The sequence below is a fragment of the Phyllostomus discolor genome, chromosome 10 (assembly GCF_004126475.2).
Source record: "Phyllostomus discolor isolate MPI-MPIP mPhyDis1 chromosome 10, mPhyDis1.pri.v3, whole genome shotgun sequence".
NCBI classification, from domain to species: domain Eukaryota; kingdom Metazoa; phylum Chordata; class Mammalia; order Chiroptera; family Phyllostomidae; genus Phyllostomus; species Phyllostomus discolor.
The window spans coordinates 15,909,746-15,923,527 of NC_040912.2; the positions used below are offsets into that span (position 1 = coordinate 15,909,746).

At 40.8% G+C, this 13,782-nt stretch overlaps 1 protein-coding gene across 3 annotated transcripts in view; it reads right to left on the reverse strand.

Moving 5' to 3' along the window:
- SP4 (Sp4 transcription factor) overlaps positions 1-11,537 on the reverse strand; it is a 65,157-nt gene extending 53,620 nt beyond the window's left edge. The window contains exons 1-3 of one of the 3 annotated variants that reach the window (XR_004899596.1): positions 11,308-11,537; positions 10,777-10,892; positions 8,731-10,279 (exon numbers count right to left, since the gene is read on the reverse strand). Coding sequence is in view for 2 of the 3 variants with exons in the window: in XM_028526237.2 (XP_028382038.1) it covers positions 8,731-10,279; positions 10,777-10,892; positions 11,308-11,314 (1,672 nt within the window). In the remaining variant the exon portion in view is untranslated. The remainder of the gene's footprint in view (positions 1-8,730; positions 10,280-10,776; positions 10,893-11,307) is intronic. The other 2 variants (XM_028526238.2, XM_028526237.2) reach the window with 2 other exon arrangements.
- Positions 11,538-13,782: the final 2,245 nt, after the last annotated feature.

Genomic DNA, 13,782 nt, shown 5'->3' on the forward strand with positions numbered 1-13,782 from the left:
AAATAAAAGTGTTAATGACTCAGAAAAATTAATTATCTAAGAGTATAATGAAGAACAGAAAAGGCTATTAATGTGTGAATTAAAGTACTGCATATATTAATAGAATTTATCTTTTTAAAAGATTTTATTATTTATTTTTAGAGAGGGGGGAAGGGAGGCAGAAAGAGAAAGAGAAACACTGGTCAGTTGCCTCTAGCATGCTCTCAACCAGGGACCTGGCCCACAACCCAGTCCCGTTCGTTCCTTTTGCAAAGTGATGGCCAACCAAGCCACACCAGTCAGGACCTGTGGAGTTCTTCTTAATTACACTGCCTTTGCTGTAAGAAAAATAGTAAATGTGACCCTCAAATCCCTAAAAAAACCCCAAACCCTAAATATTCAATCATACAAGTTTAACTAAAACTTACAGGGCACTCTCACCATATGCTGCATGGAAGTAACCAGAACAAGACATGCACTCAAATATTCATAAAACCTTGAATTTTAGAATTAGATGAAGACTCATACTTTAATCAAACATTCTATACAGTACAACAAATTCTACATTCCATAGCGTCTCTGACAGACATCCAGCTGCTGATAGTAGGATGATTACTTCGTCACGAACCAAATCATTCTATTATTGTACAACTCTAGTCCATGTGTATACACAAATATTTCATTTCTTTTTTGAGCCAAACAAAAGTACATGTATTTCAGTTACCAAAAACCCACCCCTTTGTAGATCTGAAGACAGCTGTCACACTTTGTCATTATCTTTGAACAATAAAACTGACCATTCCTCCGATACTGATAGTATAAAATGTTTCCCACACTTTTCATCCTGGGAATCCTTCTTGATACGCTTGCCAGTTTATCAATGTCCCATTTAAAATGTGCTACCTAGTGCTACACACAATATTGCAGGAATGCTCTAACCAACACAAAAATCCAGAGCTTTACTTTACTCTTAGTTCACATTAAGTTTAATAAATACGAAATCATCTTCACATGCCAGGTTTTTCATCTTGTATGTAACAATGCCCACCATCTCCAAACTCTTACAGGATCTTAACTGTTACATTTATCTTGCTAATTCTGGCCCAGCATTCTAGTGTATTAGGGTTACTCAGAATCTCAATTCTATTTCCTATCATATTTATTAGCAGTATCTCCTAGCTTTGTCTCATCTTTGAATTCAGAAAATATGGCATCCTTTAATCCAGTAATTGGAAAAAAAATGTTAAACACGACTGTACCAAGAACAGAATCCTATGCCACAATAACAGAAGGCTCTGCTGAATTGGACAATCAGCATTTTTCATATAACTGAGCAACCAAGTATAAGCCTTTACAGAAATCATGATTATCAATACTGAAACCAAGACATATCATGTTAACGTTATTTCTTTTGTATACTCATCTGGAAACTCTAAAGAAAGAATAGATGAACATAGTTTCTTAGTAAACCCATATTAGCTCCCAAAGATCCCTGAATATTTTTTTTAATACTCAAAGGTCAACCACTCAATAATTCATATAAGGGACTTTGCTAAGGATGGTTATCAAACTCATCTGTCTGCAGTTCAGGGATGTTCTTAGAAAGTGAGGTACTTATTCATGCTCAATTTTTCTACAATGCACAATTTTTAAATTACTGACACTGGTCTGAAACTAAATCTCAAAGTTCCTTCTGACCCTTAGGATAGCATTCATCCTGATCATCCTGACTTCCAAAAAGCAACAAATGTCCTTTATCTCCTCACTTACCTTGAACAAGTATCTCTGAGTGAGTTACAGCTCTAGTCATTTTAGCTGAAACTGCATTTTTCTTGTTGCTTAACAGGAGCAGAATGGACAAGCTCTCTGCCTTTTCTCCATCTTCTTATCACACCATTTTGCTCAAGCAGCAATTATCTCTTGCTTTGATGTAAAGCCTTACGAGTTGTTTAAAATAATTTTAAAAGCCTGGCTTTGTTATGGGTTTCTGCTTTCCTGACATTATTCTTAAAATGTCAAGCTGCCTTTTGTTTTCATTCTTAATCCTACATGTCTCCTATCTTCCATATACAGTATTTTAAAATCTGAGTTTAACACAGAGATCTTCATGCAACTAGTTTCTATTCACCATTTTTTTAAACCACATTTGGTTGTAATTCTCTGTCAGTGCCATGCAATGTTAGGGCTAGAAGAAACCTTAACTGCATAGTCAGTATGTCAATTTTCAAAATTGCTCACCCTTAAAGAACTTAAGTATGCATCAGAAACAAAGGGGTGGAAAATATCCGTTATCTGTGGACCTACCCTTTCCCCTTCTATCATATAACAAAAGCCTCGGAATCAGAGATGATTTTAAATACTGGCTCTACCACTTACTGGAGGGGCAGATTTGCTTACAGAAATTAAAACCCCATGAGATCATCTGTAAAATGGGCACAATAATACCAATCTCACAAGGATATTGTGGGTTTTGATGAGTTAATATAAATACCTAGCCCAACATTTAGCACCTACAAAATAAACAATGTTTGTTTTCTTCCTCCACAAGTTTTTTTTTAAAAATCCATTTCTTATTATAGTTTGGAAAAAGATACAGTATCTCAACAGCCTGAAGACTTCTTACCTACACACACAAAAAATGCTGGTCTCTTTAGTTCTGAATTTGGTCTTTAAAGAAATAACAAAACAGTACCATTTGGTTTCCACCATTAAATTCAATAACGATAAGAGCTACAGAGTTGCACTATTCATCAATATCATATTAAACATACTAAGGTTGACTACCTGGTGAAAATAGGCAGTCTATCTGGGAGAAGACAAACTCAAGTTGGATACTTTCCCTCTTTGATCCCTAAACTAAATCTCAGATACATTTTACTCATCTACTAGCAAAAGATTTGGATAACAACGGCCATAAACACATCATAAGTTTCTAGCCCTCATTTTGCCACAAAGTAGCAGGAAGTCACTCAACCTTTCTGGGCTTCAGTTTCTTCGTTTCTAAAATACCACTAAGGAAGAGGGGGTGGGGAGGAGGAGGAACAGTCAATTATCTTTAAGTCAACTTACATAATGACAATTTTATTAAGCCTTTACCTCACCACATACTTATATAAGTCAATTTGTGGTTCAACAGGTTACCTTGGCCACAATTTGCTCATTCTCTAGGTAGTAAAATACAAGCATTATGAACATCCAATTACATCGCATACCTAGATCATGTATGGTCTGATATCAGACCAGGTTCCCCTTTTACTGTTAATCCTTACTACATCGTCCCTATAGTACTTCACTTAGCACTGCAGAATCTCTCACCCATATTTCTGCTTTCACTTAACAGTAAAAACACAAAATTCCTTTATAGACTTTAGCAGCAGTACCAAAATATTAAAACTAGTGAGCAATAATCTCGAAGATCCTTGCAGAATAAATTTATCATTTTGTACATCTGTTATTTCTACAAAATCTATGTATAGGAACTTTTCCCTAGCTTCCTTCTTTATCAAGCTTCCTTTTTTCCTATTCAACTTGCTTTTGTGCCTTCTGCTGTGGAATTCCTTAAGTATTACTTGTTACATATTCACTGATTTGGATTTGAAAGGCAGATTAAAACTGTTTACCATGGCTTATCTCTTTAACCTAGAATCTCTCTCAAAGATGCCCTTTTAAAAAATTAATGTGCTCTACACTGAGTACTTTTTCATCTTCTCTGAAAGTCTTAAATATAGGCAACAATACTGTTTTGGCAACATCAACAAATTTAAAGGTCATGCTATATATCATCTAATGGTTAAAGCCAACCTGGAGTTCAGAAAGTTCAGAACCTAAATCACTTGTACAGGGTATTCTGATACTAGGTTGGCTCAAAAGTCCATTTGGTTTTTTCCATAAAAAAAAAAAGACACACTTTTCATTTACACCAATAACTTTATCAATATGGGTATTTTGGGTATGCCGGCTATCGCTCACATGGTATGTAACATTGATTATTCTCAATTAATGTCTCAATTTGGCTGCTATCAATTTCAGCCTGTCTACCCAACCGTGGAACACTCTCCAGTGAGAAATCTCCAGCACAAAAACTTCACAAACCACTTTTGACACATTCAATCACTCACAGTACCTTCTCTACACACTGCACAGATCTTTTTTCCATTTCAGTTCCATTTTTACCTTTCTCAAAATAAAGCGTAATATACCAAAAATTTTGCTTCTATCTTCAACATTAAAGTGATTACACAAAAATTCACCAATTTGGTAAGGTTTTTTATATGCATGCTGATATGACAGATGTCACAATATAACAAAATTGTTTTGAATAAAGTTAAAACCAACTAAGTGCTACTAGAGCCATCTTACAGAAAAAAAAAAAAACAACAACAAAGGAACTTTTTGGCCAACCCAATATAAGTTCCTCATAATGAATTGCAATCTATAATTAACAGAATTAGAAGATTTTAGAAAAATAAGTTTAAAGGAGTAAACATGATTTCTTTGAAAAAGTAAATTCCAAAGATGATAGCATATGTATACAGACATGTGTATATGTATATATGTGTGTATACATACATGTGTGTATATTTGTACAACATATGTATACATGTTATATTAAGATGCCTCCTAAGGAAATCCAAATGAATAGAATATATATGTCAAAGGTAAACCATACTTGTATTAACTTTCAAGTCAATTTTCTACTCTTAGTAGCTCCGGAAAAATGTTTGGTATAAAAGGTTGACTCTACTGGAGAATCAAATTAGGTTTTTAAATTAAATATAAATGTCAGTTATTTTCTTTGGTCCCCATTTTAGCAATAAATGAAAAACTGGCCCTCCCATTCCTGGTTCTATTATGTCCACAGGTTTCATCATTTAAATCCCCAAGAAAATAAAGGAAAGTAAGAAAGTCAAGTTCTTGAAGGGCTAGCAACATCTTATCCTTAAGTACAGGGTCTGGCACAAATAACACCCCTTTATTATTACAAAATCATCAGCTTGTAATTCTATAACATGACAACATTACACTCAAGCATGCCATGACATTTTATGTGGAGTGTTCAAATTAAAACTGTAAATTATTACAGTCATATTATTACCCTACCAACCACACTCAAGCAGGCATTACTTATGCTGGACCCTGAACTCCCTTTCTGTGAGAATTAGCACAAAGTGTTAATAGTCTTTTTAAAATTGGTAAAGAAATATCCATCCATCAAACAAAAGCATAATCTGTTACTATCTGTGATGATTAGGGCCAAAAATAAATCAAACTGCTGGCCAGTGCAAGTTAATTACAGATTTAAATACCAATGGTCCCTGCATATTCTGAATTCTTTAAGGAGCTCTAACTCCTAAAGTTCACTTTATCCAGGGCTCTTTGGCTAGCACTACACAGTGAAAACAGGTAGTTCTTTTTGAGCAAAATATCTTCCACTTTGCTCACTTAGTTAAAACAAAGGATGTTCTTAAACCAACAGTACGACTGGTTGACAGCTTTGTTCTTAAAATAGGATTTCTGCTTTTCCTTTAGTCAAAGTCAAACTCAGAATCCCAACAAGGAAACAAACAATAGTATGTAGGGGGTACATGTATTTAGTTGCTACTAGAAGTCTAACTAATTAAATGCTAGATGCTCAGCCTGGAACTCAGGATTTCAAGCTGAGACCAAACCACAGAAACACATTATGCTGAATATATTACCAAGGAAAGAGGATCCCTGTAGATTGTCACTAATGGTTTCATTTCATAAAATCAAGTATGAAGCTGCCTATCTTTAAGAACTGGTTTCCTTCAATTTACCTTGTACAATTTTATTTCTGTGCCCATATCATCCAGACCCTTTCCCTACCTCCTGAAGAGTAATACGAGGATGAATGATAGAAAACTTGCAGTCCTTTGTTCTTGAGCTAGCCATTACATTCTGTCAAAGCTGACTACTACTAATTTTTTCAAACCCTAGTAATAGGTGTCATGAATGTTCACAGCAAATTTTTTCCCAAAAGTTAAACCAAACTAAATAATACCACTCTCTGGGGGGTAGGGGCACGGAGAGACATGAAATAATCAAAAAGTACTAAAAAGTGAATAAGGACACAAAGTAAAAGATCTGAACTTCCAGGGCTCATTTATAAAAGGAATATATAGGCACTTGTTGCTCATTCTCCCCCTTCTAGAGACAGTAAAGTAACTTGCGTCCCACTCCTAATGTCTTTAAAACTCAAAAGCCAAAAGAAATTACTGAAATCAGAGCTATTTCATTAGTTCCATTAAAACTACTCCAAGGCATTACTCCCAATTCCAAATTGCTATCTCTTCCATCAACTTCTATACCTTAGTTCAGCAACCACTGGTCAAGCCTTACTACTCTAGGAAGTAAATAAATCTGCAAACAATTGGGCCCAGATTAACTGTAATGACTTATAGCAATCAGAGTACATTTCTGGAGTTTGTAACATGGTTATCATCTTAAAATGATTGAGCATATCTATTAGAATAAAGGCTCTTCAACACTGACACAATTTAAGATCTTGGTTTCAGGAAAAAACAAAACAAAACTGTGAAGTTCTAATTTTCTCATACATTTAAGTGACCCCCACACCATGTACACTCTTAAAAAAATATTTCCAAAAATGGGGGACTAAATACAACTATTGAAGTGCTCAGTACGTGGCCAGTCAATACAAGTCTGTGAAATATAAACTATAATAAGCTCTATTTGCCAGTGAAATCCATTCTCCAAGGCACATAGGAACTCTCTTGATACCCACCTACTTCCACATTTTGCCTTCTGGTGCACTGCTGATGACTAGCCCCTTGATTCTCAAATTTCAGTGAGATTTAGAATCACCTGGAAGATCTGTTTGAAAGGCAAATCCCTTGACCACATCTCCCCTCCAAAATCATAGTTCCAGAACACAGATCCTCCATTTTTAATGAGGCATCATTCAAGTGAATCTCAGATAGGCGGTCAGAAAATCATAACTCTCATTTAACATTAACTTACCCTAACAATGGGCGAAGGGAAAAAAAACTCTGGGTCATAATTGATATTAATTAGAGAACAAAATTGACTATATCTAAACTCAATGATAAATTACTCAATTATTTCAATAATTCACTAATGCTTAACAGAGAAGCCAAAATACGGGTGAAATAATTTTTGTTTTGACAATGCAAATTACTCACCCCAGCAAAAAGACATTTTTTTTGAAATACTTAAGTTATTGTCAATATTTAGAAAAAGTGCAGGAACAAAGCAAGCTAAGGACTATAACCCAGAGAAGCACTTATATATAATGTGCTGTATCAATTTTAGGGGAAAAAAATACCACACTCAAAAAAACACTACGTGACTACGTCACTGTGCTGTCAACGCAAGAGCCACCAGCCACATGTGGCTATTTAAAAGTAAATAAAATTTAAAATTCAGTTCATCAGTTGCACTAGCCACATTTTAAGTGCTCAACAGCCACACATAGCTAGTAGCTAACATACTGAGTAAAACTGATATAGAACATTTCCATCATCACAGAAAATTCTGGATAGCTTTGATTTAGAGGTAATGGTATCTAAATAAAACATGTGATCTCTGTTTTCCTGAATTAGAGATGTCTATTCAGCAATTTCCACTTTTATTAACTGTAAAAAAGAACCCTAGTATAACTTTTCTGAACTTTGTTTCAAGAAAGGTCATTCAGAAGTGACAGGCTTATTCATTTCAGATTATCAAACACAAATATTTAACTAAAGAAGTCTGAAAGTATCAAAGGCACTAAAATGACAACTAGGTTTTCAACAAATCAGAATGAATGAAAAGTGTTTAATTATTAGAAAACAAAAGGTAGTAAGTAAAATAAGACTGATCCAGAAAGATTAAAATACTTGTAACTAGTTTTCCATACTTCAAAATATTATTTATATGCATAACTGCTTTATAACTGGTTTTACAATGACGTTACTGCAATTAATTCTAATTAGTGACATTTTACTGTCTTCATTTTTAATTTCTTTCCACCAATTCTGCACTAAAAACACCTATAAATAACATAACTACCATAAGATTTACTTAAATATAATTTTATAAGTGAAGGACTATTAACTCAAAAGCCTGAGCAAATCCTGGTTTTAACAAAAAAGTAGAAAAAGGTTCATCAAACAACTTCCAAGGCAAAGTTATATCAACTTCATCAATACCTAGTTTAAAACAAAGCTGTACAATAAAAAGCAAAAGCATGGGCAACAAGATGCTGAGTCATGAGAAATAACTACCAATTTAAGAAAAAGTAAAACTTACTACAAAGTAGAATTAAAACTTCAACCAGCTCACAACTGTATACTAATTCAGATTTAGACCTACTTTCCCTTAAGGGAGATATAAACATCATTTTGACTAGGGTTCTTTCAGAAGAGTTCAAGTGTATTCAAATATGATCTCTACATTACAGAAGACTATTACGATTCTAATTAGGAAGTTTTGTTCCATGGAAGAATTTTGTAAAACTGTCCAACAAATTTAACACATAAAATCCAACACTAAAATGTACAAATGTGAACAGGTCAACTGATGATTACCGAGTTATCATTCTAATGATAATGCTAATGTAGCATTCCTGCGTATTTTAGATTCCTTATGGTTATCTATTTATTTCCGAGGTCTACGTCAAATCTAAGAACTGGCGAAGAAAAGCAATAACTAATCACTATTGAAAACCGTACAAAAGGTCCTTAAAGAGAAAAGATTGTAGTAGCTTACCTGCAACACTAGTGATTGTAACAGGAACTCCTTGTACTTGAACGCCTGCAGCACCCAGGTTGGCAACACTCACTGTCTGAAGGTTAGGCACTGATGCAAGCTGGGCAGTATTCAAAGTTATTGGGGCACCAGCAACAGCCACTGGAGCAATCTGAGCAAGAGTTGTGCCACCACTTGAAGACACTGGGGTGATGGTTAATTGCTGGGATAACCCAGCATTCTGAACTTGCAAATTGGAAAGACTCTGAATATTTTGAACCTGTACAGTTTGCCAACTGATTTGCCCTGAAGGTGTTAAAGTTGGAGCCCTGATAAGCACCTGAGTCGGATTTACTGCTTGAAGTTGAACATTCTGCAAAGGCTGCTGCTGGATGGTCTGAATTGTCTGCCCTGACTGGAGTTGAAATGACTGTGGTGGAATAGCCTGAATAATCTGTTGCTGAGGCTGTTGGATCTGGATCTGTTGTAAGATAGGCTGGCCCACAATCTGCACCTGCTGAAGAGAATTTGATTGATCCTGTGTATTCTGTATTCCATTCGTCTGAAGCTGACTGGAGCTTTGGGCTTCAGATTCAGTAGCAGCAGGTGTTTGAGACTCTTCAATAGTGCGTTCTGAATTACTGGCTGATGTGCTTGCATACTGTCCTGTATCTGCTGAGCTCACTAGCGTGTCACTGCTGGTCAGAGATGTTGAAGTGGTTGTGCAGGTGGTGGAAGAGGAGGGAGATTCCGGCATAGTACTGGCAGAAGCAGTGGTGGTGGTGGTTGTGGAAACTAACTGACTCCCATTTGAAGTCCCACTATCAGTAGTAGTAGCAGGCTGGCCAACCTGTCCTGTCCCTCCTCCTGTAGCCACGTTGTTTATCACTGGCAAAGCTAAAGTCACTCCTCCAATGTTAATTGGTAGTGTTGTTACAACTTGAGCCTGAGTACCAGGAAGGGTCTGTAATTGCAGTGGTATTGAAACACCAGGTCTAATTTGGACCGGAACTGTCTGATTTGCCAGATTTTGAGCAAGAATGTTCCCAGAAGCTGTCCTGTTAGCAGCCGTGAGGATAGCTTGATTATTACCTGCAGAAATGAGCTGAATTTGACCCTGCAAATCCTGTAGAGATGAGCTACTGGTTGGACTGATTTGAATTTGCTGGCCTTCCACTGTCTGAAGTTGTGGAATCACTTGATACTGTACACTACCACTTGGATTTTGTACTTGTATGACTTGAAATTGACCAGGGGTGGAAGAATTACCTGATTTACTTTTTGTAGGAGATGTACTCCCGTTATTACTGCTGGAAGAACTAGATGAACTAGAAGGTGGTTGAGAAACGTTATTTTCCTTTGAAGCAGGAGTGGAGGCAACAAGTTGCCAAGCGTTTCCAGCAAGTTGTGTTGTTACCAGTTCTAGCTGTTGTGGTTGATTTTGAAGCTGCACCAATCCTTGGCTTGGATCTATAATAATTTGTTGTTGTCCAGTTGCTTGATTTTCACCAGGAGTCCCTATTTTGCTGCAAGTAGCTGCCAGTAAAGCCAGAGGAGAGGGCTGAGAGTCCTACCCAAAAACGGGATGGTAAAGGAGAGGGGGGGAAAAAAGTGGGCGGATTTAGTGGAGGCCAGTAGTTGGGAGGGGCTTATTTATTTTGACAGCTCTACATTTCAGAACTTAGGAGGTGGCAGAAATCAAAAAGGAATATTAACAAAAACAGTAAGATACAGAATAAGGAAGCAGATCCTGTAATACAAAGTTTAAATAAAAGGAAATTTCTAACAAACTTCTTAAAGTGTTATTTTCCTAAACTCCAAAATGCCCTTGGGAAAAATACACAGTTTCCTAATAGTCTGAGTTCCTGGTGTAATTTTAACCAACGTTACCCTCAAACATGTGAAATCTTTATAAATTTACAATTTAACTTCCTCACTGTCAGAAAGATGCTTTGAGTGGATTAACATTTTTATTCTGTTCTTCACTTCTGGGCATTTAAAGGGCATAACTCCCTCTTTCCCCTTACGTTTCGTGAGGATTTTTTTTTTTTTTACATTTTCTTTTACCTGGGAGCCTGAGGTTTTGGGTTTTTTATTGTTATTCTCTGGCTCAGAGGTTTTCCCTCCTTCTGTAGCCATCGCCGCTGCTGCCGCCGCCTCCTCCTCCTCCTCCTTCTTCTGATCTGCAACAAACCCCCCCCACACGCACACACGACAACAGGTTATTAGGATTATTATTATTCGTCTTCCCCCTCTCCCCTTCCCTCCCTCCCCGCGAACATTAATCTCCATGAACCCGCGATCCACGCAAACCGGCAGGGGGTGGGGGAGAAGGAGGGAAGGGAGGAGGGGGATATCACAAAACGTGGTTTGAAACCCGACCCATCGGCTCCAGAGCAACACCCAAAAGGAGGTTGTTCTCTCTCAGACATTAAAACAAAACGCAGCCCTCCTTCCCTCCCTCTGATTCCCTCCCGCCCTCTCCTCCTCCCCTTAAAGCATCTCAGCGGCCCCGGGGGAGGGGGGAGAACCGAGCAGGGTCTGGAGAGGGAGGGAGGGAGGCGGTGAAGGAGACCGAGGGGGGTGGAGAATACGTACCGCTCATCCCGCATTAACAGGACAAACCCTCAGACGGAGACACTGGGATAGAGGTGGGTGGGGGTGGGGGCGAGGCGGGAGGAGAGGCCGGTCCCGCCCGCCCGCGGTGGCTCGGAGGAGGCTGTAGCTGGCACAGGCTCTGCCTCTTTTTCCGCGAATGGCCGCCGCTGGGCTGTGGCGTAGCAGCTCCTCTCTCCGCCCGAGCCCGGCTGACTCGCCCTTGATTGACAGCGGCGGCGCGCGGCGCGGGCGGCGGCGCGGGCCGGGGGCGGGGCCAGGGCGGTGCGAGCCTGGCCTACTCCCCACCCCCCTCGGCCTCTCTCCGCCGGAGCCGCCGACTCTCCACCCCTTCCCCCAGCGGATTGGCCGCCGACCTGCCGGGGGCCGGGGCGCTGGGGCCGCCTCCTCTCCACCCCCTTTCTCGGGGTTATTCTTTCTGCAGCTTTTCTTTTCCTCTCTTCGCTGCTCTGGTGCTCTTTCTCTCGGCGTTCTAGCCCAGGCGCGCTGTCGGTAGGCCTTCCTTACAGCCAAACTTGTTGTCTCAGGATATCCCGCCCCCTACTCATTCCCCAGCGCCCTCCCCTCAAAATCCTGCTCCAGCATCCCTCGGAATTGCCACCAAAGAAAAAAGTAGGGCTATCGCTTAAGGGAAGCGAGAGGGGCGGATGAGGGCACGCACGGGCCACCAACGGCTTGGCGCGCCGAGTGAACTGGTCGCTGCCCCTACGCAGGGAGCATGCCTTTCCTGAGGCGCATCCGGACCCGGGCGCCCTTTTTACCTGGCTTGGTCTCCATTGGCTGAGCCCCCTGGTGACGCGCGCTGAGTGGTGGGAGAGAGGGGGCGGGGCTATGCCGCAAAGCCTGTCGGCCCTTGTAGTTTCTGGCGGCAGCGGCGGCCCCTCCTTGGCACCGCCTTCCCTCCCGCCCCCGACCGAGGCCGCGCTGCCAAGCGCAGAGCTGCCCGAGGGGGCGGTGGCAGCAGGGCGTGGCCGGGGCCGAGTGGGAGTTGAACTGTGCGAGGAGGAGGGGGAATGGGTGTTATTTGCCTGGGCCTATCCGCCACGCGGGCCTGCCCGAACCACCCCTGCCACCGCCTCCTCGGCTCCAAGCCGCTCCCCGCGGGGCGAGCTCACACCCGGAGCGCTCGGCGATTGAGCGGGCGGCAGCTTGAGGAGGCGGGGTTTGCTGTCCTCCGGGTTTGAATGAACCCGGCTTCTTGGAGTATCGCCTTTGCCTTTCCTTTCTTTGCTCACCTCCCTCCTAGAGGCCCTCCGCTTTAAATCCGAGGCCTGCTTTCCCACAGAGAAGGATCTTCCATTTTATTTATTGTCTCTGATTGGTTGCTGGAGCAGAGCAATGACCCTCTTTCTAAGGTTGCATCGTGTTTTGCCGAATAGCCCATGTGGTTGGGGTGAACCTCTTATCTGCCTCACAAGATTCGGGAGGTGAAGAATAGCCCAACTCCATCTGGGACAGCAGCGGTCACTGTTCAGCCTAAGCTTCTGGGCAGGCGGAATTTACATCTGGTTGCACAAAACATGTTGTTGTCTAATGCACTTGAGCAGTCTCTTGACCCCACCTTTCCTCCAAAGTCCTGAAGTCAGGATAATGCCATAGGATGTAATAAGCGCCTGGTTAAGTGTACCAGAGGTGGAAGTGAATGGCTAATATAAACACTGGCCTTGGGGGCCAGGTGCCTTTACACACCCAGGCTCACTGCCACCCACTTCCTCTTCACCTGGGCTGCACACACAGTCTTGAGCGGTTTTGTCTCCTGCCTGAGGCCTGACATGTTGCAAGGGTGAGGAGGTCTCAGGTGCTGGGCTTGACTGGCATTTCCTTTGCTTGTTAAACTAATTGCAACATCCGCTGATGACAAAGCCAGCAGTGCAGCACGACAGAGCAGTTCCAATAAAGAAGTGCATAGTACTGTCTATGCATTCTTAAAAAATAAGCCCAAGATCCTTTAAAACCCTGCTTCCCCCCCACCATGTGCAAAAAAGGAAGCTCAAAAGTACTACAATCTATCCTCAGGCCTTTCCCCCCACCCCCATTCACTATGGTGAAGGAAGGGAGATAGCAGTGTCTTATGAATTAGTTCATTCCTCATAGTTGCCTTCCTTTCCTTTCTCCTCCCCCCTTCCTCCCTCCCTCTTCCGAGGATATGTTTATTGATTTTAAGGAGAGAGAGAGAGGAAGGGAGACAAGCTGAAACATCTGTCAGTTGCCTCCCATAGGTGCCCCCATCAAGAATTAAACCTGAAAGCTTGGCATGTGCCCTCACTGGGAATTGAACCCGCAAACTTTTGGTGCACGGGACAATGTTCAACCAACTCAGTCACCCAGCCAGGGCTCCCTGTAGTTTTCTTACCTTACAAAACCTGTGTCAGAGGAGCAATGTCACAGAGCTCTGAATCACACGTCTAAAAAGAAGGCCTGTCCATTCAGCATGGATTTACAAAGTGTCCTAAATAT